Raw genomic sequence first — 26,250 nt, forward strand, 5'->3', positions numbered from 1 at the left:
GGCTGCGGGGTCGGGGGGGCCGGAGCGGGGCACGGAGCGGGCAGGCAGGGAACGGGGCTCCGCCGCGGCGCCGTCCTCCGCAGGCAGCGGCCGGCCACAAAATGGCGGAGGCGAGGAGAGAGGGTGGGCGGGAGAGCGGCGGGCGGAGGCCGGCGATGGGGAGGGCGGGGCGGGCGGCGCGGAGCTGCGTCCCGGCGGCACTGCGCGGCGGCTCTGCGCGGCGCCCTACATATGGCCTCCGCAGGACAAAATGGCGGCGGCCCGCCCGTCACGTGATCGAGCCCCTCCCGCCGCCGGCCGCTCCCACGGGTCACGACGTAGGGGGGATCAGCCTCGCCGCTCTCCGCCGCTCCCCGCCCGGCGCTCCCACGGCCAGGTGGGCTCCGGGGCCTGCAGAACACCGCACCCTGGCCGCCAACGCGGAGCTCGGCCGCGCTCTAGCAGCGCTCTGGCCCCCGCTCCGCCCGGACTCTCCCCCCTCCCACGGCGGTGGTTCGGTCCCGCCCGCCGCGTCCCACAGAGCGTGATTCAGCGCTCATTAGCATAGAGGGCGTGTCCTTGAGATACCACGCCCCCATGACCGAGGAGGGGGCGTGGCCTCGCGTAGCGCTGAGCCGGGCGTTCTGCCCCACGTGCCCGGCAGTGCCCGCATCTCTCGCGCCGTGTCCCCGCGGTGCGGGCTCTTACCGCATCCCATCCACTGTGCCACCTCCCCTGCGGCGCACCCCCAACCCTCTGCCGTGTCCCAGTGCCGTGCTCTCTTGCCCTACCCCTTGCACTGTCGGCAGGCTCGTGTGCTCAGCACCAGTGACCATACTCTGGCATTTCTTCTGGCTGGGGGCCCCTTTCCCCATAGCGTGGCAGTGCCCACAGCCCTCCAGCACGTCCCTGCTGCCCCGTGCCGTGTCCCTGTCCGTTGGCAGCACCGGAGCTGGGCTGTGTCCTGCGTGCCACTCTCTGACCGCCCAAGCTGAGACCGGTCCTGGGCTATTGCCATCCCCACAGCCATCCTGGAGCTACTGCTGCTGCTGAGTGCTCCAGGGCAGCACTGTGCTGGCTTTGGGGTTCATGCAGCTTCACAGCCTTCCCTTTGTACTAATGTGATACCCTTAAGCATCAGAGCTCTGATGGAGGACCTCTGTGCATCATTGCCATCCCTTGGTCACCTCTCCGCCCGGTCAGATCCGTGAGGAAATGAGAACTGATGGCACTGAGCATCAGTACCCTGGGGGGCAACATGCAAGGTGCAGGACCCACATGTGCTCCTCCCCCATCACCACCACCATCACCCCCAGCCCTCTGCCACCTCTCTGCTTTTCCTGCAGCACTGCACCCTGGGAGCTGTAGTTTGCCAGCCCAGCACAGTCACCGTTGCTATGGCAGTGGTTGCCATCACTAATGAGGGTTTCCAACAGCCCCAATTAGCAGCAAGGGGCCTTTCAGTAGTGCAGGAGCTGAGGCAGGGACAGGCCTTGCTCTGACACGGTGGAGCAATCGGTTGCGTGTTGATTCCCATTATCTGGGTGCTGGGGTGGGCAGGGCCGTGGCTGGAGGCAGTGCTGGTGGTGATGCTCTGCGTGGGGTGGGGGGCAGTGGGGCTGTGGGGTGCTCCTCCCCCTGTGTCTGCAGGCAGCCCCCACTGTGGGGGTAAAGTACAAAGTGCTGATTCATTGAAGGGATGTTTTCTATGCTTTTAATTGTACTTTTCCTCAAAAGATTTCAATTTATACTCCCACAGCACCTCGTATTTATCCAGCCCCATTCTGTCCTGCTTGTCCCTGGGCTGTGGAAGCACCAGGTGGGGGAAACACTCATGGCCTTGCCTGCCTCTGGCTGCGTGATGCCCAGGTGCTGAGGGGCTTTTGGGCGCTGCTAGATCCTTCCTGGGCCATCACTGGTTGAAAACAGATAACTTCCTGGTGCTGCCTCCAGCTGGGGGGGACGCAGGCACTGCTGCCAGGGCTGCAGGCATGAGGGTGCCCAGCCCAGCCCTGTGGTGCTGCCATCACACAGTGCCATCCATAGAGCTCCAGGGACACAGCGCTGCTCTGCTGGTTGGGCATTTTGTGCACGGGGCGCTTCTGCTCTGCTTGGATCAGAAGTAACTGATTTCCATCCTGAGCTGTCTGCTCTGCTCACCTCGACAAGGCACACTGATGCCTCTGATTGAATCCAATCCCATCTCATCCAACCACACCACCATCTCCTCGCTGCTCGGAGCTTCCCTGCCCATCAATCCTCTCTCGTCTCCGTTTTCCATATCACAGTTTTTCTTTGCTTCTCCAAGGATGAAAGCGGGTGGGAAATCACCACTGCTGCAGCTCTCTCCCCAGAGATCACCCCTGGCTCCATTCCTCTCCTGCAGATACAGCTCTGCCTCAGCTGAAGCTCCCAGCTCCCAGCTCTGCACTGCATCCACAGCTCCAGAGCACCCAAACGAAGCACTGCAGGGAGCCAAGGTAAACAGCAGGGTTATCGCCTAGTTCAGCAAAGAGAAACTGAAACAGAGCAGGAGCTGTTTGGTTTTATTATTTCTCTTGGCCTGGTGCTGCTTTGTGGTTTGCAGTGGGAGCCCAAGGTCACATCTAGGCAGGATCCCAGCAGCACTGACCTCAGGGCTGCACAGAGCTGAGAACGGGGATTTTGGAAGCAGATGGCCAACTGCCTTTGGTGCTGGAAGAGGCAGAGTGCTGTGGCTGGGTGTCACCTCTCCTCCAACGCCCAACGCGGAATTGTGGCGCCGTGCTGTAAGGTTGGCTGCAGATGGAGACAGGCACAGCTGCCTCCCCAAGGTGCAGCCCATGTGGCACAGCTCGGGGGATGTGAGTGAAAAGGGCAAAAGTCATTGTGGATGACAAAAGATCACACAGGGAGAGCTGGCTGGAAAAGCGGAAGGGTTGGTTGGAGGAGACTCAGTGGAAATATGGGATGTGCACGGCAACACTCAGATCCTCCTCTTACCATGTCCCACAAGCATGGCAGCACCAGGGGGCTACAAACCCTGGCGCTGTCACAGTGTCCCTGTTGTGCAAAGAGAGGCAGCGGGTCCCAGTGCTGTGCCAACAGGACTCTGCAGCAGCGCCCATCCCTGCACCCATGGGCTTCCCAGGAGCCCTGTGTGAGGAGACTTGTCCTCGTGTCCTCAGCTGGAAATGGCCACGATGCTCCGGGCAGCACACAGCACTGCAGCTCTGAGCCCCTTTGCCACAGACACGCTAGGACTGCCTTAATCCAAATTCGGATCCAAATTACTCCTCTTCCCTCACTCAGGACTTGCGCTGTTCGTACTCATCACTGCACCGTGCACAGCTGGGGCTGAGCTGGGCAGGCACAGGGAGACGCGCAGGGCCTGGGGCCCATGTCAGGTGTGCGCTGCTTCTTTCATAAAGGGATTTTTTCCCCATCAGCTGACACAGTCAGGATCACATGGGGCCCTTCAGGAATAGCTCATTCTGTCGGAACGCCTCCGTGGCTCCATTGTGAATCAGGAGCACAGCTGACATGCAGACTGGGCACAGACTGCCGCCCATCCTCATGGCACACAGCACAGCGGGCACGGGCTGGCTGCAGGCTGCGGGGTGCTTTCCTGCACGCTGCTGAGGGATGCAGGGCAGCAGCAGTGCAGTGCTCCATGTGATGCATCCTCAACAGCAGGGGAGGGCACGGCCTGAACCACAGAAGCACCGTGCAGACGCTCCAATGTTCTTCCTCCCTCTTCCCTGAGCGTGCAGCACTTCCTCGTGCTGGGGGTGGCTCTCAGCACACAGCTCTCCCCACAAGAGCACTGAGATTTCAGTCCCTGCCCAATGCAGGGCTGTGGGCTTCGTGCTGGGGGAAGGACGAGGAACACAGATGAGTTCCCGGCCTCTCTTAACCTTCACAAGTTCTTTGAGCTCGCGGGATGCAGATTAACCATTAAGCCCTTAAACACATCCTTTGCCTCCAAAACCAGTGCAATGGCAGGAGCTGGCTGGTGCCACTGCTGCTCAGTGTCCCTGTCCCTTGTGTACAAGGAAACACAGATCCAGCCCCTGCAAGCACATTCTGGCTGCTCCAGAGACGGATGGCAGCAGAGATCATAAGGCACAATTCAGGCCAAAGGAACTTGTTTACACTGACTTACGGCCAAGGTCTGCCCTTCCCTTTCCTTCTGGGCTGCCCCAGACCCTGCCCTCCTCACACAGCCCCTGAGGGCAGCCTGGGAGCGGGGGCAGCAGCTGGAGACCCCCATGGGCAGAGCAGGACCCCAAGGAGGGCACAGCTCCCTTTCCATATAGACCAGCACATTGCACAGGACATCCATCAGAGCTCTGGACCTGTCAGGGCTGTCCGGTGGGGGGAGAGGGGCTTTTCCTCTCCCTTCAGAAACCTTTACACTCATCCGTACTTCCCTCTAGGCTGTGTCAAACACATCACCATCACGTTTCCTCTCCCAGTCAGTTATTCCCCTTCCTGGTTTCCACTTCTGCAATTTCTGCACACACATTGATAGGGCCCCTTAGAGAAGGAAGCTGCACCAGGAAGACCCACAACTTCAGCAGTGCTTGCAGCCTTCCCTGAGCAGTGTGAGCAGTGCAGGAGTCTGAGCTGCTCCTCCTGCAGCCAGCACTGAAACTGGGGAACAGCAGCACAGCCCCAGCACAACTCAGGTACAGCTCTGGCTTTAAGAGCTTCTCCTTCTCCTTTATCTGCCCCAAACGATGGCACTGTTAGTTAGGAGCTTCAGCTGAGCAGCCAGGAACTTGAGATATGGCATCAGCTGTGATTGGTCATGGCAGCTGGTAAAAGAAAATAAATAAAATATGGCAGATTCTTAGAGGTACAGTGTAAGTCAGCACCTGGAACTGCTGAAATCTGTCAAAGCCAGAATGAAACCTGCAGGCATTGTTTCAGCAAAACCCGTAGCTGCCAGCATAGCTGCTTGGGTAGGTAGAGCAGCCCTGATGCTGCCCAGGAGCCGCTCTATGGGGCACTCACAGTTCTGCATGCAGGAACCCAAGGAACACAGTGCCAGCCTGGACATCCTGCCCTGCGCAGCCCAGCAAATGGATGCTGAAGGGATTTCTGAAGTCTCAGCCCCAAAGCTCTCCTGAAGGGAGGACAGGTTGGTGCTCTGCAAGACTCACAGCAAGCAAGCAAACTGGCTGCACTGTGGTCTGTGATGTGTGGACAGTCAGAGCACCAGAGTCCATCAACCCATGGTATGCTCAGAGCCCACGTGTTGGTTCTGGAAAGGGGCCTGAAACAACCCCTGTAGCACAGCAAGGGGCTTCTCCATGTGGGGAGGCAGATATGGGTCTTCATGTTAACACAGAGGGCCTGGAAGGAAGCAGGATTTCAGCATGATGAGAAGCACTTGAAGAGAAACGCCCTGCGCCAGCCACGGCCAGCAGGACAGCACGAGTCATGGCTGGCAGAGCCACGTGGGGACAGACAGACACAGGCAGGGACAGGCAGAGGTCAGGCTTTGGGCTTCTGTTTGTGGCACAGAGAATCCAACTCCTGTGGGCTGGGAGGGTGACGCGGCCCAAGCGCTCGATCCCCTCTGCCATGGGGCTCTCCCAAGCTGAGTCCTTTCCTGGTGGCTGTGAGGGATCAGAAGGGCTCCAAGAGCACCAAAAAAAACAGTCAATGGCAGATGGAGGGCGCAGATCTGGGAGGATGCCTCAGCCATAAAGAGGGAGGTGAATCACCAACAAACAGAACCAAAGTTGAGTCAGCAACAGGAAGGCACGCGTGCGGGGTCAGGGACAGCATAGTCACTGCTGCCTTATCTGCATTTGCTCAAGAGGTACAAGCAGAACAGAGGCCAAACGCCCTCAGACATCACCCAGCTGAAGGATGGGCTCAGTTTCACTGATCAGACCATCACATGTTTTGCCAACAGTGAAAAGCAGCCTCAGACAGCAGAGCCAAGGGGCCCAGGAGAGATGAATCCCACCCCACCAAGCCCTCCCACTGCTTGATGCAATCAAGCATTCCATTCTCCTCTCATGTCCACGGCCACATACTTCAAAGCAGATGCAAAGTCCTGAGCCAGCAGCCCACATTGCTCAACCCGTCCTGTCCTGCTGCACAGCACCTTGTTGGTAGGCATAAGGTCTCTAACGCAGTTGTAAAATTGAGAGTTATGGAGCTTAATGCTTAAAAGTGATTTTTAAAAGTGAGTTCATCTGTAGAAAGCCTCCTGCTTACTCCTCTGCCCGACCCTTATGTCTATTATAAGAAAAAAGTACTCTGATGATCTGAGTTTACTCAATTTTGGGACTGTAAAATTGGTTCTGTTTGTGATGGAGGGAGAAGGAAGGGCTTTTCCTAACCATGATGAATCAAAGGGGAACCTCTGCTGGCCACGGGCTTTCCCTGCAGCGAACAGCAGGCACAGAAACAGCCTGAATAGTTTCTGCAAGTTCAGTAAACCTTTTCACATTGCATCACCTCAGACCACAGCCTTGCTTTTGGAAGCACCCACAAACAACGCACAGGAAGCCCCTATGTTGTGTTTCTTTTCCTCCTGCCTGGCAGACATCTCACTCAGAACCCTGCTCTGCTCAATGGCAGTACTGCATCCTTTGCACGTGAGCAGCACTGCTGGTTGGGCTGATCTGTTTTCAACACAGGGTTGGGGCAAAACACTCAGCCCTGGCCAAGGGAAGGCTGCTCATCGCAGAGTTCTCCAGCCTCGTGTTATTTGTCAGTTAGTTTGGCATCAGATCTCAGCAGGAGTCAGTGCAGCATCTCACTGCGGTGAGAAAGAACACACATTCAATGGTTTATTCCTCAGTTTTACCAGATCGTTTGCTATGAGGTCTACAGGAAGGACAAACCCAGGGACAGCTGTGCTGAAGGATGAGGCCACTCACTTCCACAGTCCAATGCCTTTTAATACAATCCAAGATTCTACACGGTGACAAAAACAGCATCGACACAGGGCAGCAATTTCAAGAGTAGAGCTGGACACCAATTTGGCAGCACATCACCCGAGAACATGCTCATCTCAGCTCCGAATGGTTCCGTGCAATACCCACGGCAGCAGTGCTGGCAGAGGGCACCCTGGGCTGTGAGGGGGGTTCCTGGGCCTCCCATCTGCTCCACAGTTGTGCTCCAGGTGTTGGCTGCAGCAGCTGAGCTCCTCCAGGGCCATGGCTGCAGGAGAGCTCTCGGTCCCACTCACTGTGGCATCAGCTTTGTGACAGTGACTGCACGGTCAGCTCACTCCCCATCAAAAAGGTGGACATATTTCATAGGAGAAAGAACAAAACTTCAATGCACACACACAAATAGCAACTGATTGATACGTAAGTTATGCCACTTCTCCCATGGCAAAACACAGCTTTCCTATTGGCATTAATCTTTAACTCTTCAGAGAGCAGCACTGTCTGCCCCTTCAATTTGCCTTCAGTTATCTCAACACGGAGGAAGTCGAAGTTTTCCTCCCTTCCTCCTGCCTTAAACATCCTTCATCAGAAAACAAAGCATGTCCAAGTGCAGGAATGGCAGCTTGTGGATCTACTGAAGAAGGCTGTCCAGCCTGGCTAGCAGCTGGAAACAGCTCCTGTGGCCTGGAAACAACTTTGATGCCATTTACAAACACATGCAAGTTTCCAGTGTCAGGAATTTTTGCTCTTTTCTGCCTTCAGTAGAGAATTACAAAACAAAACCAGCACCCCAGGAAAGCAAATGGCTCCCGAAGAACTGTGGCAGCCAATGCTCAGCCTTCAGCTCTGCATCTTCACATCAAACTGTCCCTGCAGTGACAGCCGTATCCCTGCTGTCACTGAAAGCAGCAGGAGGGCACACAGAGTCATCTGCAACGGAATCAAAACCACTTTGCAGCTGGGGAACTTCAGATAGCTTCAACCCCCCCGGGAAGGTGCCTGCTGAACCCATTTTCTTAGAAAGCCATTTGTTCGTAGCCTATCTGAAGGGTTTTGCACGTTAACACATCAACTGTTGGCTCACTTGGACTGCTGATATACTCATGGACAGTGACAATCATTGTCTACAGGGACAAAAAAAATGCCTCTCTGCTACTGCAAAGAAAAATCAACTCACAATACAGCTCCTCGAGAATGCCTCACAACTATTAACGACAACTACCCAAGGATTTGCACTGGAAAAGAAACAATTTTTACTGAACCAAAGGAATGTGTGAAGACGACAGAGCTTTGTATAACGTATCTGTTTAGACTACTGCAGCCTCTTACTTATTTAGGCTATTCAAAGGCAACACTACGTTGCAGGATGTCTGCAAGAGGAGAATGCAACAACAGACTAAAACCACTGCTGCAATATGTGCCTCAAGATTGATGTGAGTAACAAACAGAAGGAAAATCACCTGCCAGCACACCTACCTGCCCCAAACGGCCCCCACAGCCTGCTGTGATCTGCAGAGCTGTGCTCCCAGCTGCAAAGCTGTCACTTGGTGTCACGTGTCCTTGGGGGGGATGCCAAAGACTGGTTGGCCATTCAGAGAAGTTACCCGAGAGAGGGCTCTTGTGCACCTCCACCAGAGGGACCAGAAGCTGCTTTTATTTGCTCAAATGTCCCCATCTCTGTGTACTACAACAGAGCAGGGAAAGGAACGGGGTTTTGTAGATATGGCTTACAAAGTGGTACAGCACTCAGGCCTTGCTGACACAGTTGCATCCACTGGGGATGGAAAGGGACAAAAAGTCACCACCAGTGACTGTGGGAACAATTCTGGACAGAAAAACCTATTTGTTATTTTGAGAATAATTCTGAAGTCCCACAAACCCTGCCAGCACACAGCTCTAGGGAATTTCTGACAGCTTAACAGAGCTGAACATCAATCTTATCATTTTCCTGCATGGGCACTTCAAAGATGAGCTCAAAAAAGGAGATATGGACCAAGTTAAGAAATCCCACCTCTGCTTAAGAGATCCTACTAAATGCAGTATGTTTTCAAGCTAAATTGTCACAGGAAGATGATGGGATGCTACCTAGTGCAACAGGATACTGCCAGCTTTGAAAAAAAGGCATGAGCAGTGCTTATCAAAACCAGATATGATTGTCAGGATCCTTCCCATTCTATACCAGCCCCTCCAGTTCAATCAAGCTATGAAAACCTATGAAAAGAACATGCAGTATGAGAAATGATGTAATTGGAAAATATCTGCGGGGCAAAAGATGACACCTTGGATTCGTATATGCAATCAAGTATTCCAAGGAGTTATTCTGAAAAAAAAATATTCAAAATGGCTTTTTAAAAGCAACTCACATTTTTGCCAAGTTTGCTCATACGCTTTGCAAGCAGCAAAGACACAAGGTATTTTCTTTGCTAGCAAGCTGTACAAGCTAACATTATCAACCTGATTGACCCTGTCCAGCCCAAGTGATATTTTATCACTGTAAATTTTTAATGTTAACCCTTTATGGACTTCATGTGTAAGTAGCAATCGTGCTTTCCCCACCCCAACACAGATGTTGGATTAAACAGCCAAAAAGCCACCGGCGCTTTCTTCTTTCCTTGTGATATGGAGCAAGTGTCACCAACAGTTCTCCTGGGAAACTTCTTCACTCCCTTTGTAATGCTGCACAGAATATTTCCCTGCACATCCCTCCATTTACTTGAGGAGGGTGCATTCTGCACCCCAGTGCCTATTTCCCTACACATTCAGTGATACTGCACAGTTATTCGTACTGCTAATGCTTCAGTTCAGCTTCCGTGAACAACTCAATCACAAAGAAGTCTAAGCACTCCATACAATCTTGTGCTTTCTGCTGCCTGAAATTTGAGCCAGACTGAGCTATTATACTGATATGGAATAGGAATGTAAACAAAATCAAGCCTCTGAGATATCCCTGTCCAGTCTGGATGCCCTTTGCAGAGGCAGCCTCCACAAAGAGATGCAACTGGAATGTATCAAGGACTCAGAAGGGGAACTAGCAATCACAGTTCCTTCATAGTTGACTCCTAAAACAGTACTGATGGTTCATCAGTGGTACTCATGACTTGTCTGCAAAATATCTGTTTACACTGGGGCAATGGCTCTGTGAACTACTGCCTTACGTCAAATCCGAGGCCTCCAGCGTTGCTATAAATGAACATTTGATATTTGTGGCTGGGGCCAGATGCTCTACAGTACACCTCAGCCAGATCAGCACCTCCAAGGAATTGTGCTGAACTGCAGAATTGTCCTCTGATACAGACCTGTACACATTTAGGATTGATTGAAATAACATTGTTTTCATTTTGCCTACTATCAAACACCTGAAGCCAGCCACACTGGGTCTCTGGAGGTTCCAAGCTAAGGAGCTAAAAGAGTACATCACTTTCACCTGCCTTAAATAAGAGTAAACACAACTAAGCCCTGCATCCAGGTGCACTGCTTAGTAATTATAAAGGAACACTGAGTCCAGTGGGAATTATGTTCTAACTTGGCTCCTGCATTATAGTTTGCCTTGGGAATCCTACCAGAACTGAAATCTAGTTGAATAACGATAGTCATGTCAGCCATTCATGGTGTCCCTGAAGCCCCACACCTCCAAGACAGAGATCTGGAAGCTTTCAGAACACAGCGGTTGATTGTTGAAGGTGTTGCAGTGGCTGGTCCTCCCATGGTTCAGGTCTGCATCGAGGTAAAGAGCCTGGCCATCACCGCCTCCTGGGAAGAGAAAACCCCGAGTTAAAGCTGTCTTTGCATGTCTCAGGGTGAGAAACTGTTATAGAAGCCGATTTAAACACCAGAAGCCCTAAATCAGGCACGTCCGACGGGCGGGAGGTCAACACAAAACAAACAGATGAGGACTTTTTGGTTCAGACAAGTCAGTCACTACGCGTAATTCGCACGGAAATCATGTCAGTTTTCAAAGATCACAGTTTGAAAAGACAGCATATGCCAACACCTGCTGCCAAATTCCATGAATGTCAAGGAATTCTTCATAAGGCCAGAACAGCAGAAATGAAGACAAGTCTTACCTCAACATCTTTTTAAAGTTAAAACTCAAACAGACTGCTACAAAAGCTTGTTTTGCAGCAGCGAATCTGCCACAGCAAACACACAACACCACGTACCAATGTGAGCTCACGAGGCAAAGTGTGGAAAGCGTGGCAGATGTAATCTGTCCTGACAAAAAGCACGGATCTTCCTAATGCTGGTTTGCCTCCCCAGGCTGCAGCTGGGCAAACCAGAGGAGCAGCAAAATCTGCTGGAAGAAATTTGGAGACTGAAGCTGCTCATTTCCAGTGCCGTGCTTTGGCGACAGGTGAAGGCATCGATGCTACAGGTATGGCTCAACCTGCCAGTCTTATTATTGGTAGCAACCATCACGTCACTGAAGCAGTGGCTGCTGTGGTGCCATTAAAAGACACGACCCAACGTCTTGATTTGTATGGAGCAGTAAAAAAAAAAAAACCCACAAAAAAACACTGAAGTGATTTTCTTTATCCTTTGGCAATGTATGTGGTACAGCCACTGATGGAACCCAGCAGTGGTTGGTAATAAAAAGAAAGGGAGACTCAGAAAATTAATAGACGACGATGCAACTGTGGCCCAAACCAATTTTTCTTCCCTCAGTGTGGCCCTGGCAAGCCAAAAAGTTGGACATCCATGTCCTAAGTGATGTTTGCTTGTTGTCTTCAGGTGTAATTGAATAAGCTCAGATTCATTGCTTTTCAGTGATAGTATCAGAATAAGGTTTTTAAAATAGACCCATGCAATTCCTTAAGAACAAGAAAACTGACTCAGCTTCCTGCCTTCAGGCCTGTCTTTCAGTGCTGGATAATCCATCCCAACTGCACATTTTCCCTCTGTAAAGAAAAAGCTGAGGAAACTTAGCAATCAAAATCAAAGCTAGGAGAGGAACAGAACTGGCCTGGTATTCTTAATCATGACCAAATAACACATCAAAGCAAACTGCATTTTGATCACCTCTGTCACTTGGTCAATACTCACAGAGCTTATGGCCAGAGATGCAGTAGGGTAAAATAGATTTAGAGACAAACGTGCTGGGAAAATGAAAGACCTCCCAACTGCCTATAGGGCAACTGTGTAAGCTACAAAAACCATCTGAGGAATCAAAGGAGCAGAAAGTCTCATCTACAGCTGGATTATGTGCAACATTCACTTCACTACTGCTCAAGCTTGTATTTCTTTTATTACTACCGATGGTGAACAGTTAAGATCTCTCAAATACCTGTGATCTGTAATTTTCAGTGCTTTCCAATTCAATTACATATGCACTTCACAAGCCCAGTTGATAGTGAAGCAGCCCAACTTATGGCTGACTAGTGCATGTGCTGTTAAGTGGAAAATCAGCAGGCATTTGATGGTATTGTTTAAATCATGGGGTTAGTTGCACTCCTAATGTGCGTCAAGTGAAGCTTTCTGGAAGAAGGACAGCTACAGCTCTGTATCTGCCACCACTGAGGTGACAACTTTACTAAGCATCACCACAGATCTGATACAGTTCCAGAAGAAGGAATGTCTTTCACATTCTACTCTATGGGTCAAAGTCCTCAGTGCCGAGTTCCCCTTTGAGAGCTACTTCTCATCACTATGCAGGACGAAGGTGTTGCTGTGCTCAAAGCTACAAGCTACTATCAAGGATCTTACTTACAAATGCACATTATGCAAGTTGCCAAAAGAAAGCTTTTGTTGGTTAATATCATGTTTTGGCAACTTTTCTCTCCAAACAGTAATACTAATAGTACCAACAATACTGAAATGCCCATGTGGTAAATAAATGGGACTCTCTCATCTAATAGGAGTGATGAGAGGTGGTGGGGAATACACGCTCACATTCTCACACTGACTTACCTATAATGATGCATTCACTGCTGCCAGCCATGAACATGGAAGCTGTTTTGGATGGTAAGTTGAAGTGCCGAGCTGATAAGAAGGGAGAAAGGCGATCTGATGGGTCTGAGGGGGAGCCTCTGAAGGAGAGGGTGTTGGAAGCTGGCGAGGCATGATTTTCTGGCTCAGAACCACTTGCAGCCAATTCCGGGTGCTTGATGATCACCCACTCGTAGCGTTCCACTTCTGGCTGCAGCTATGCAGGTGAAGAGAAACAGAACTTTCTATTGGTGAGCAGTAACAGTGCTGAGAGCTCTGCAGGGAAAACAACACTCGAGCCCCTCAGGATTCCACCCACACCACCAGGGGTAAAGATCAGACCAAACTGTTGTTAGGTTGGATATCGTTTCTTTTCTTCATATCTTTGCTTTTTAAGTGATTGAAAAAAACAACGCAGTGGTTCCTAAGTTACTTTAATAACACTTGTGAAAAAGAGCTCTGAGCATCGGGCAAAAAAGGCTCAGCACAGAACTGAGAAGTAACATTTCCTCCACCCAACCTGAAGTGCTCGGCAGGCTTTAAGAACAAAAGTACATTAATGCAGCCTCTTCCACTGGAAGGGAAGCGGGAGTTAGTCCCACCAGTACAGCACAGCCTTACAGCAGGGCAAGGAGCAAGGAAACTGGAACAGCTGCCCAGAGAGGTTGTGGATGCCCCGTCCATCCCTGGAGGTGTTCAAGGCCAGGTTGGATGGGGCCCTGGGCAGCCTGGTTTAGCATTAAACGTGGAAGTTGGTGGCCCTGCATGTGGCAGGGGGGTTGGAGATTCACGATCCTTGAGGTCCCTTCCAACCCTGGCCATTCTGTGATTCCGTGAAACCATACTCACCCTAAACACAAAGCACTCCCCAGTTCCAAAGAAACTCAGCTTGTTCCCACCTCGCCTGCGCTCGCTCCAGTCGGTGGACAGATAAGCACCGCAGACCTGGTGGGAACAGCAAGGTGTGAGCAGCAAGGTGTGAGCAGCAAGGTCAGGCTGCTGGGTGGAAGAACAAAGTGTGTTTCAACAACTGAGAGCAACACTGCAGAGTCCAGAACTGAAGCTTTGATTTCCAAAAGCTCTACATCAGTGGATTAAAGCAGCACAAGTACTTATATCTAAAGATAGATTTAAACTGCTTTAATCTGCTGGGGAGAACCCTTCAAATACGAAATGTTTCATAAATTATTTTACATCTCTGAGGCCTTAAAGGAGAAACGTTCCAATGTACCCTCAGTGACCAAAACACAAATGACTCCAGACTTGTAAATCCTTACATTACTTCATCCTTTCAGCATCCAAAGTCACAGTATAAGCAGTTCTGGCTGACTGTCCTCCCCTGCTAGCACACAGCAGCCTTGAGTCCTCCCCATAACAAGCTATAGGTAAAACTGGCTCAGCTAGACTGATTTTAAAACTAGCTCCAACATTTAGAGCAGCCTGTTCAAACAGCATGGAGCTCAGTAGCTTCCATAAGAACAGGACAGCCTTACAGGTCTGATTTTTTCTGTGGATTCCCCCATTTGCACTAGAAGAGTTTCTCAGTACCAGCAACGAGCATTCCTACCAAGGGGAGACAAACCAAACAAACAGCAAAGGTCTAAGAACACCAGCAAAGCAATATACCACATTCTCAGAGCTATGGTTAAACAGTTGTTCACTTGCTGTTTGGACTCTGCCAGCATTACAAGCAGAGCTCCTAGGACAAAAGCTCTGAAGAACAGTTTTGTTAATCAGGTAAAGCACGTGAATGAAGTAAATACCCCAGAACGTCATTGGATGCATCCAAAGTTCACCAGAGTCAGAAAATGGGAAGGTTAGCTTTCTTCTTCCCAAAACACAAGGATAAACATTGGAATGAAGGACGAATGTGACCCCCACCAAAAGCACACACACATTCCCAACAACCAACCAAACAGCAACACCCCACACTTCTCCCTGTTTCCACGGGGGCCTTCTTTTTGTTTGAGAGGTAGGAAACTAACTGCACTGTCAAAACAGCATCACTTCACCAAGCTGGAAAGGACAAGAAGCAAAATAATGCCTTTTCTATTTTCCTGCTTCTCTTTAGATATAACGGACATCATATGAACCATTGGTTTGTAGCACAGGTCTGGGACTGCCAGAAACACACACAGCTATGAAACAACCTGCATCACTGGCATTAGCTAGATGTGAAAAAGAGCAGTGAGGAGCTTGCTCCGTGGGGCAGCCATTCTGGGGAAACAAGCAGAAATACAAACCTACGGGCTGTACCTACAGCTCCACATTACACACAGCTTCTGCAATTCACGCATGGTAGAGAACAGACCCTCATCACACACAGTATTTATGTGCAGTCCTTCTGAGGCTCTGGGAAACTTTCTTGTTGTAAGCTTTTCTTTTTTTAATAACTATGCAATAAAACTAATGTGTTTGTTTTCACATTATTTAGTCCACTATAATTCCTACCATACAATTTCTGCTACTTGCTCTCTTTGTGTCCTGGAGAAAATGAAAATATCCTCTATGAACCACAAGTTTACACATTTCCACAGCATCTCCTTCTGATTCTGTAACTAAGAGAGTCTGTCCAAGAGCTCAGTGTGTAGCTACTGCCCATCACCCCCCATTACTCACGAAGAACAGCAGACCACAACCTACTTAACAAGACTTACCCACGAACATCTAAGTCCCATAAGCAACAAGAGGAATAAACTAAAGCACGCAATTGTTAAAAAACAATCAGAAAATCCCAACACCGGAGCAATTCCAGGCTCCCTGTTTCTTCAGTTTCTTCAAAACTGCTGCATGGAATGCTGTATTAGAACACAACTGCTCAAAACCTAATTTCTTCAGTCGCCTTTTACCTCACTCACCTCTTTTGCTGTGGTCTTGATCAGAACAAGAGTAGGCTCGTGTCCCTCGCTGTGAGAATAGAACCTGAGGTGCAAAGCACACAAAAATAAGCACTCAACAACCATCGCCAACTGCAGCTCTCCTCTCGTCAGCTTTTTGCAGGGCTTTTTGTGCTCCCTCAGAATAAGCCTAGCTATGGCCACAGCAGCATTTTACATAAGGCAATGGAAAGCAAGTTGCATCCTGAGGGCAGATGACTATCTCTGCTTCAGTGCTGTGTGTCTGATACCAAATAATTATGATGCATTTTTACTTTTCCTCATGGCTCTGGGACAGCTCACTATCTCAGTTTCAGAGGGGAAGTACTTACTAGGAGCTGTACAGTCTCGTGTGTCAAGAGCAAGTAAAACTCATGTCTATTTTATCCCACTTTAATAATAACAATCAGAATCACGGACAGAAAGAAACTGTAAGGGAACCACCAGCTTTCACTTCCCTTACTTCCCTCTGATAATCACACTCAAACTGATCCCTCAAAAGAGCCTGAAGAGCAGCCACCAATTTAAATCATTTATAACCAGTGGAGAACGAACCAGTCTCAGAGCAGAACATTCTGATGTACGTTTGACTTTCCAATTGGTTGCAGACATATTAAAATGGTTCTCCACGTTCTGGCAAATGAGACGCCCTGATCAAATGCTGAAGCCAAGAGGAATCTGCCACATTTATGTTCCACCTCTGACTGTTTTTCAGACAGCTTGACTACACCCATCCAGTCAGCAGCTCATTAATTGCTCTTTTTCGCCCATAAAGAAGCGCAGGGAAAGCTGTCATTACCTGCTCAGACTACAGCCATGTTCCAAGGTGGTGAAGAGCAAGAGGGGCTGGCAAAGCGCAAAGCGCTCCGGGATCCACGACCAGATATCCCGCATCTCTTTCACACTGACAATTTCAGACTTGAAGTTCTCTGCGTGGACTGCCAAGTGCACATTCTGCCTGAGAAACACAGTACAGAACATTGAGAGACAACGACTGAACAGAACCAGCAGGCTGATCACTGGACAGCAACAAGAAGAGGGCTGAACGCCTAACGACTCTACAGATGTGTCAGTACCCAAAGCTCTAGCCCACGGGATTAGATTTAGTGAAGAATGTGAAACACAGCAGTACAACATAGCCTGTGACATGAAGCCATCCTTACTGGAACACCTGAAGCATGGCAGCTATGGCCTGCACCTGTGCATACAGAGGGCATAATGGCGAGGCAGCTAGCAGCTAGGCACGGTCTTACCAGTGCTGGCAATGAAGTGCAAAGAACAACAGACCTGCAGAAACAGCCAGAAAAAAAAAAAAAGAGAAAACATTTTTCCCCTCTGTTTTGCTGCCCATATTATGGAATTAGGGAATTTGTAAAAAGAAATCTTAGAGGAATCAGCACTACCGTGCTAAGCAATGCTAATCCAAGCCAAATACTTGAAGCTTCTGCAAAGTTCCTCCAACTGGAAGCATTTCATTATGAATGATTTCACTTAATTAAGAAGTGAAGAAGTTCCCAGCCCTGCAGATGCAGACAAAATCTGAGCAGGTGAAGTGAAGGAATGCCAGGGACTCGCACTGGAAACCACCCCCATCCCCCACAAAGGGGCTGGTACCTTTACGAAAACGGACTCATGGCTTTCAAACACTTGAAAGTACTAAAAGTAGTAATAAGAGCGGAACATCTCAACCAGCCTTCGGTTCTCAGATTAAATAAACACACAAACTTAGAGCCTGGGGATTAAATGAGGGTTATTGAATTCATGAGTGATGTTAAAGACTTTTAAAATGCAAATGTGACAGCCAAGAACATGGGAGAAGTGACAGATGAACTCACACAAGATATTAAGTTACCGAGTGGCAATTAGTTGCAACAAGTTTTGGGGAGTTTGCTCTGCATGCAAGAGTTCAGCCCCTCAATTCAGGGCTTCATGCATTTTATTTTTTTTTTTAATAGTTTTGCATTTCCTTCCTCCTGCATTCACAGAACACAGAAGTCCTCAACGCTACACACCTGCACAGCTGGGCTGGTCCCTAAAACACATCACACATCTTTTTTCCTTGCCTGTGGCACAAAGAGATCAGCATTTGCACTGCACATTAGAGCAGAGCTTGCCAGGAACAACTGGGAAATGCTCACTGAAATGTAGCACAGCTGCCTTAATGCCAGCATTTCTAGCCAGGTGACTCCTCACGTCACTTAAAACAACCCAGCACCACTGCTTCCTTCAGCAACATGAACCAAGTCACGGCTTGCACTGTTGCCCTGCATTATTTGTTAGCAAGAAACTCATTTGGACACCTTCTTAAACAGCCTCCAACAATCAGTGAGCTGTAAAATTTACAGTATTACTCTGCCTGGGATTTTATTTTTGCTTTTAATCACAGCACACTGAGACCCAGAGAGGTCAGCTAGCCTGATGCAAGCCCAGATTCAAACCCACGTTGCCAGGATCTTACTGCAGGCCTCAGCCCTTCTGGTCCCATTTGGTCTCAAGGCTTGGTGGAACTATGGAACACAGCTGGCAAACAAAGGCCTGGTTTGAGCTCATTCAAAAGCAGGGCTTTTCCCACATTTGAGGAATTAGAATAACATTCAGCACTGTCAACTGGTTTATCACAGTGAACTTCCAGAGGAAAAACACAATGATGGGGGAATGGCTGCTTACATGGGTTGACAGCGACAGGACAAGGGGGAATGGTTTTAAACTGAGACAGGGGAGGTTGAGGTTGGATATTAGGAGGAAGTTTTTCAGCCAGAGGGTGGTGAGGCACTGGCACAGGTTGCCCAAGGAGGCTGTGGATGCCCCAGCCCTGCAGGCATTCGAGGCCAGGCTGGATGTGGCTCTGGGCAGCCTGGGCTGCTGGTTGGAGACCTGCACACAGCAGGGGGTTGGAGCTGGATGAGCACTGTGCTCCTTTGCAACCCAGGCCACCCTGTGATAAATGGACTAGCACTTTCCCATGTAGCTGGATATCATCTTTACCAGCAGAGCCTTCTGGTTCACTAAAACACACCTTGCATTCCATCAGCCCCATGAAACTATTCCAGGCTGCCCCTTCAATATCACCATGAATCATTTTACATTTCATGTCACCATTCAGAGAGTGAAACTGGGGTCACTGCTTGGCTGCAGAATTCTGTATGAAATGACTTATTTCCCCATCATAAATCACAGCCGTAGGTGCCTAAGACTGGAAATGTAATCCAGTGTTGAAACCAGTCCCCCTGGACATCAGCCCCCTCCAAACCAAATTCTGCACTGCTTTATAAATCCGATGGCTTTCAGAAAACTGCAACTAGAGTTGCAAGTGCCTGACCTTCATTCCTCCTCTCCTTTTTGGCAGCATTTCTGTTAACTTCAGAAAATATTTGTTAGTACTGAAAACCATCTGCTTCAGCTGGGCAGCCGCGTTTCAAGCAGTACAGGAGTGAAAATGAACAGCACACAAACTGGCTAAACAGAGAGGTTTCATTTGATGCCAGATGCTGAAAATGAAGTTAGCTGCCATCGCCACCACAGGCCTTTCAAAGTCATCCAGTGGAAAACAAAGCTAAGCACACTGGATGTGGACTGGCAGAGCATGGAGATGTGCCATGAAACCATCACCAGAACTGAACTGAAGTTAACTGGGATCTCACCCCTAGTGCTGTCCTCTGCTGGGGTGTTGGGAAGATACCTTCTTATCCCAAAGGACACAAGATACTACTGGGTTAGAAAGTAGCACAATTTAAGGGCGTAAAGGCCTGGTGGAAGCGATAGGTTTCCTTTCAGTCATTAATGGTCAGCTGCAGGTGTTTAAGGCTGAAACACGATCTGGTGTTGCAGGCTGTCTGTTACGCCGCTCTCATCCACACCCGGCCCCTCAGCTCTGAACTCCCTGCTTCCCAGCAGAAATTGATTCCTGCTTTTTGCTGCTTTCACAATCTTGTAACAACAGTAAATAAAAGGTGGACCTTGCAGGTTTGCTTGGCTGGAATTAAAAGCACTCGGACTGAAAGGAGACAAAATCCACGACATACTGTATATGAAACATGCTCTGGTGAGTTTGCTCTCAAGGTGTTCTTCCAGACACGAACGCACATGGAAATTAGTCCCACTTTGATTTTACAGGTTAGTACAAATATTAGCATGTATCTCTCACTGAAGTTAACCCAGGGCACCTGCAACAAGGCCAAAGATTGTCCCAGCGGCGTTAATTTGGAGCCACACATCTGTGGGACTTAATGCTCTCTCCTTCTTTGCAAGTTCTCTGCTTATCGGGCATTACAATCACTGGCTTTTGTTCTTAGAGAAATGCTTTTTGGGCCAAGACTGGATGAATGACTTAATTACCCATCAATGCTAGACGGCTGAGTAACTCTGACCTTCTTGACACAGAAGTATTTCTGCTTAGAAATAAATATAACATAGCATAAATCGAGACAAGTTACTTTCAGGAGTGTGCCAAGTAGGATTCAGGCCAACAGTTTTTCAATCAGCTGCAGAAAGCTTGCAAAGAAAAAAAAATAAAAATCCAGCATGTCTTGCATAAATTTGCAACAGCACATGCCAGGTCTGAATGTGGGCAATACCTAATGGTACAAAAAGCAACAGGGCCAACAAAAACAAAACCCCACAACAGAACCCCACACCCCTCGAACAAAAACCAACAGAACACGTGCCACAGTTTTTCTTTCAGCATCGTGATGACTTCAATTTGCTCGTTAGCACCAAGCTTTTCCATCCTGGGGCACACAGATTCGCACCACTGCATGCAAACCACCGTGCTGAGCAGCTGTGCCCACGACCCCCAGATCTCACAACTGTGCAGGTGCTTTGAACTAACTTTGTAAGAGCGTATGCAGATGTTATGCAGCAATCTGATGCTGTGATTGCTGCCTTGCTTTTCTTGCCCCAGCATCAGCAATAGTGACAGCTTCAGAACAAAAGCCAGGCAAAGACAGAGGAAGCGAGCAGAGTGCAGAGATCCAAGTGTTGGAACCTACCTTTTTGGAGATGTAACACTGCAAACAGGAGGGGTGCAGTGGGTATGGAATTGACAGAAGGAGAACGTATGAGGAAGAAGACAAAAAAAGACAGAAAAAGATCAGTGATTTTCTATAGCCTTGACAAAGTGAACGTAAGGAGCCTGGAAAGAAACAAAAGTACAGTTTGATTTGAATCACCAAGCAAGAGGAAAATAAAAAGACAAGCTCTGTTAACATATTTTCTACATTCTCCCGTCTGTTTTTTCCCCTTTTTGCCGCCTGCTCAGTTATTGGATTGGAAAATAATCCATCATCTCTTTGCACAGGCCAAATATGCATCTGGATGAGAAAACTGACATCCTATCGAGCACTGGAGAAAAGCTCACTTCTCCAGAAACCACATCTGCTGAGAGCAGGATCCAAACTGAGCCTACTTCACAGCAGCACCAAGCCAATGGATGACGGGAAGCTCTGGTACGTTTATGAAAGCAGTTGAGAGAAGATAAAAGTTATTTATTAGCAACACGGTTTGGTAAATCAGTTTCTACAGGAGTTACGTGGATATCAACCAACTAAATGTTGCTTGGAAGGTACCTCTGTTCTGAGCAATACCTCCACAACACCGTTCAAGGCCAAGCTGGAGGGGGCCCTGAGCAGCCTGATCTCATGGATGGCAACGCAGGGTCCTTAAGGTCCCTTTCAACCTAAGCCTTCCCATGATACAACATTCAGTGCAACAGGGGCTCCTGCTTAACTTCCATTCTGTTGCTGAAGAATATTCTAACACACTCAGAAAGATATTTACAGCTCTTCTGAACTTCAGCACGTGAAGAAAAGCTGACATTCCCAGATTGGAAGAGGCAGTGCTTCTTTTCGCAGGTCCTGAACTTAATGATCAGAACTCTGCCTAATGTGACCCCGCAGTTGCTAGAGGCCTTCAGCCTGGCAGAACAGTGTCCTCCAAGAGACAAGCAAAGTAAAGCATGAGCCAGCTGCACACTAACCTACAATTGTAAAAATATACCCTTGGAAAAGACTGGGAGCTTCACGCATACACTATACGTGTAAGAAGTTCTGCTGTCACTTATGGTATTGCTCTTCATTTTCAAGAGGCTTGCAGTCAAACTGCTTTAAAAACTAACCTGTAAGCATGACTTCTCCCTTAATCTACCAGAGTAACTCTGCAGGTGAGCAAAACATTTCCACCTCAGATAGCATTTGTCTACTTACAGTAAAAGAACAGTGGAATATATGGTACCAGACACCGGGAAACTGATCTTTTATATGAATAATCTCGTATTTAAGAATTAATTATTGTCATGTTTGCTTGGGTACTTTTCTTGCCAATCATTTATTGGCTGTTTTTCCAGCTTTAAATGCTTTCCCATTTAAAAAGCAGCCTGGGAAAGACATTTTTGAGATGCAATAATTGCAATCAACATGAACCTCCAAAAAGAATTATAAACACACCATACTTCCCACTAGAATCCCAACAATACTTAATTCGGGGCTGCTGACTTTTTTTCTAATCAAGTGCACAGAAAAGTCAGCAGAGATACCGGGTGTGCAGCACTAGAGCACTCCTTCTTCCCCATCAGCCAACCCAAGGCTGGCTGACCACTCATCAGTGAGGAAACCTCAGGATCTCACGTTTGAGGAGCTCACTCGGACCGCCTGCAGGGAGACCCCTACCTTTTCTGTTTGACTGTGATGCCCTTCTGCTGTAAAGCTTTCTCATTGGCCATCTGCAGCAGCTGGATCTCCTTCCGTGAGAACAGGCGGATGGCAAAGGCTTTTTCCAGAAGCCTCTCAGGAGACACCGACTTCGCAATGTCTCTCACGAAAGCTCGGATATCCTGCTGCACGCTGTCAGACTCCATGGGCTGCCCAGCCCTGACTTTGTGAAAAAACTTCAGAATAGCCAACGCAACGCGATAGAGGACTTTGTAGCCCTCCACCAGAAACACATCGAAGACCCGAGCAACGTAAACCATGGGCAGCTCTCCAAAGAGCCACCGCTGCCAGTCGGAGTACACCTCCAGCACGTCCTCAGACACTGCCACCATCAGCTTGTGTGCTGCCTGGCAGTACTTGTTCACCAGGTCCCCAAAGGTCATGCAGGAGGACTCAAAGGCCAGGAACGTCTGATCGATGAGCCGCTTGGACGGGTCGTTGCAAGCAAGGATGCGACAGACCTGTTCAAAGCACTCCGCCTCATCCCTGCTGTAGTGGAGAAGCAGAGCTATCACAGAAGGCAGCGCGGGGCAGAACGATATGTCTGGGAACTGATTTGCAATGCACAGTATAATCTTCCTAACTGCCCCAATGCCTTCTGCATTCAAGCAGTACGTGGGAACGAGGCTGTCGTCCACAAACTCTGGCAGTGGAAGGGAGCTGCTGTTACGTTTTCCAACTATCTTCACCACAATGTCCCGGTAAACATTGGCATCTGGGGTCACAGTCCGACACGGGATATTGCTGATCAGCTTGTGGTACACCTTGGCTCTCAGCGAATGGCTCTTGGCCCAGTAGCCTTGCCGAGCCAGCTGCTTCAGCTCCTGGAACTCGGTGCAGGTCAGCTCCTTTACATCCTGGCTCTGGACAGTAACATCCATTTTGTCCCAGTCCACAAAGCGGTTGTATTCATCCATGGCTCCAAGGGAAGCATAGGAGAAAAGCTATGAGAAGTGATCATTAAATGACTTGCTGCTTTTCCTGAGAACAATAATAAAAAGCAAGTTTGAGTAAGAGATGGCATCCCATTTTCTTCAGGAACACATGCATACATTTCACTTGCTCTCACACTTTTTTTTTTTTTAAATTATTTTTATGCTAAACTTCACTTCCATTCCCATTAAGTACTCATCAATAACTCATTGATGGATTCTGAGCACATCTGCACATAAAGAGAGCTTCCTGACTGCAGCCCCAAGCAGAGGCATGGGCTTTTGCAGTAACTTCTCACTTAAGAGTGAGAATATTCTGAGCATTCCGCTCAGAAATACACACTGCAAAGTTTGTTCTATTTGCAGTCTCTATTCCTAAGTTGCTGGGGGAAGTAACCACTATTTATACTAAAAGTAGGCAATTTCATGAGCAGCTTAAACTGCTCCAATACTCTGCAGCTAGTGAAAAGAGATGCTGAACTCCTGCTAGACACAACCATGTACTCCCACAGTTGCTTCTCCACATTGGCACTGGCTCTCGTGCAGCCACACGGTCACCAAGATCGGTCTGTTGATCTGGTACAGCTTTCCATTTGCAGTGGACAAGCAAGATGTGCAGCCAGCTCAACATCAGCGTGCCAGTGCAAAGATGACTGCAAGGCAGAACCATCCTTTTAATGGCAATACAGGCTCACATCAGCTTAGAATAGCTTCATGAAACCACCTCTTAAACCCCTTAAGCTCTGCACTGGACATCTGGTTCTGATCTCGTACAAATGTCAGTGAGCAAATCACCCTCTAGAGGGCCTGCTATCACCGTTAGAAAACTCAAACCATGAAGCTGATGCCTGATCTTCCTGCTCCCGTTCAGACCACACGTTGACATGATCTGCTAGTTGACTCCTGCTCTGAAGTTTACCTGGGTCCCCACAGCCAGGGTGACCGCAACCACTAATGGCCATACTTGAATTATGTTTAATCAGTTAGTGCAAAAATAGAAGTGGAGATGCAGTAATACATTTTAGTGACAGCAGGAACGCCCTCATCGGCGCCAGGCTGAAGCTGGGGAGCACACCTGCACTGATGCTGCAGACTCTGCAAAGGCAAATAAGCCCCATGAAATGCAACAGGCCTACAAAACTGACCTGTGCACCAGTGATATTATGCAAAAAGGGTGAAGTAACAAAACCAGTTACTGAAATGCTTCTGAAAATTCTTTTATAACTGATGTGTCAACAGACTAGCCAATGCACGGAACTTGACCAATGCATGGCCTTTTGTACAACGGCTGCATTAAAGTGATCTGAACTCAAATACTAATTTGGGATTTTTAGACCTCCATGCTGAAACTCCCAAATTTAACTTCCAGTTCAGAAGGTTGTCAGCAGCACACAGGAGCCCTTCACAAACAGCTGAGGGTGGAAATATCTTTCAGGTTATCCAAAAAGGATCTGCTTTTATAAAATCTCTAACATCACAAAATGTAAGAGCAATAGAGAAATGCTCACTATTTCTTCTTGTTGTACACTTATTTAAAGTTAATTCTTGAAGAGGCAATGTGTATTCCCTCATTCACTTCTGCAAGCAGGGTGTCAACAGTGTTTGGAAGCACTGTCTGTCTCCCCTTTCTGCCATCAGCCCTTGGGAGCCCTTTGTACTTATACCAGAAAGTGTTAAGTAAAACCTCTCTGAGTCAATGCATAAGACAGTCAGGGTGACACCTGGGCTGTTCTTTTTCCTCATTTTCTATCACTCAAAGTCATAGGCATATTTAGAGCTTGCATCAAACAAACACCTTCCCCTCTGGAAGTTTCTGCCCATTCCAGAAACTAATTAATGTGACGAGCTCCTCAGCAAGTCACTGAGGTCAGCAGCTCGGGGTCAGAAATGAGATTGACAGAAGCTGTGATCAGAGCTTTCACTCTTACACACACTTTGCTGGGATAAATCTGCTGGCTATTTATGCAGGTCTGTCAGTTCATGCTTTTTAAAGACCTAAATTAAAACAAACAAACAAACAAAACAGCAAAGCAAACAGGCTTTGTCAAGGTCACTAAAGCAGCTCTTAACCGCAAGCAAAGCCAACAGAATCAGAGTGCTACAGTGTAATGGTGCATAGCTCCTGACACTGTGCCAACAGCTACAAGCAGCAGGCCTCCAACTGGGAGCATTTACTTGCCAGAGAAGAGCCTGAAACTTCAGAAAAGTTCTAGCCAGCCTTTGCGGTGTCCTCCTCCCATTCCTTTCCAATCTTCTTTCATCCTCCACTCTACTTAGCTGTCACATACAGGGAAGGGGACAAGACAACTACAAGAAAACATTTCAGAATGATACATGCACAAATACATGGTCCAAGAGACCTGGTCCAAGGTCCCCAAAGGTCTCCCCCTGAGACTGATACATCCACAGCGCAACAAAACCTCTCTTCTACTTGCTAAAGTAACTTCGGGGAAGTTAGCAACATATTGCAGGAGTGTCCTCTAACACCACCTGCGGATAACAGAAGGGCTCAGCACTGGGCTGCAGAGAACTGGGATACTTTGAAGCACCTCAGAGCAGAACAAGGAGATTCAAAACATCAGCAAAAAAAACCTGGCAAAGCTTAAGAGCTGCAGGCACCTCTTGAAGGGAAAGTCCCTGCTCTCCTTTCTAATTAGACTGACTTCTCCAAGCAGGAATCAGCACAGAAAAGAACAAACTTTTCTATCAGCAACTGCCACGCAATTCTCATGTTGCTGAATCTATGGACCTCTAATGGAGCTGTCAGCTCCACCAGCAAGAACAAGAGGGAAGCAGAAGTGCTTACTGAAAATACACCAAAAATGGCTGCAGTACAGACAAAGGACTTTTCCAAGTTCGGTTTAGAACAGTGAAGCAAACAAATCATCATCATCATTCAAAACTGAGCACTGGCCATGGAACTGGAGCTGGCTTAATT

At 48.5% G+C, this 26,250-nt stretch overlaps 1 protein-coding gene across 2 annotated transcripts; it reads right to left on the bottom strand.

The window, feature by feature from the left end:
• Positions 1-10,473: 10,473 nt before the first annotated feature.
• On the bottom strand, positions 10,474-23,297 carry TBC1D24 (TBC1 domain family member 24; the record flags this gene model as incomplete). Of its 2 annotated transcripts, none has more annotated exons than XM_079542672.1 (6): positions 10,474-10,628; positions 12,783-13,017; positions 13,650-13,745; positions 15,659-15,722; positions 16,476-16,634; positions 22,339-23,297. In XM_079542672.1, the coding sequence occupies 6 exons, from the start codon at positions 23,295-23,297 to the stop codon at positions 10,474-10,476; spliced, it is 1,668 nt and encodes a 555-aa protein (XP_079398798.1). The 2 variants fall into 2 exon arrangements, with proteins under 2 accessions (XP_079398798.1, XP_079398797.1); XM_079542671.1 differs by having other exon boundaries at positions 16,476-16,670.
• Positions 23,298-26,250: the final 2,953 nt, after the last annotated feature.

Source organism: Tetrao urogallus, assembly GCF_951394365.1.
Source record: "Tetrao urogallus genome assembly, chromosome: 15".
Classification (NCBI taxonomy): Eukaryota; Metazoa; Chordata; class Aves; order Galliformes; family Phasianidae; genus Tetrao; species Tetrao urogallus.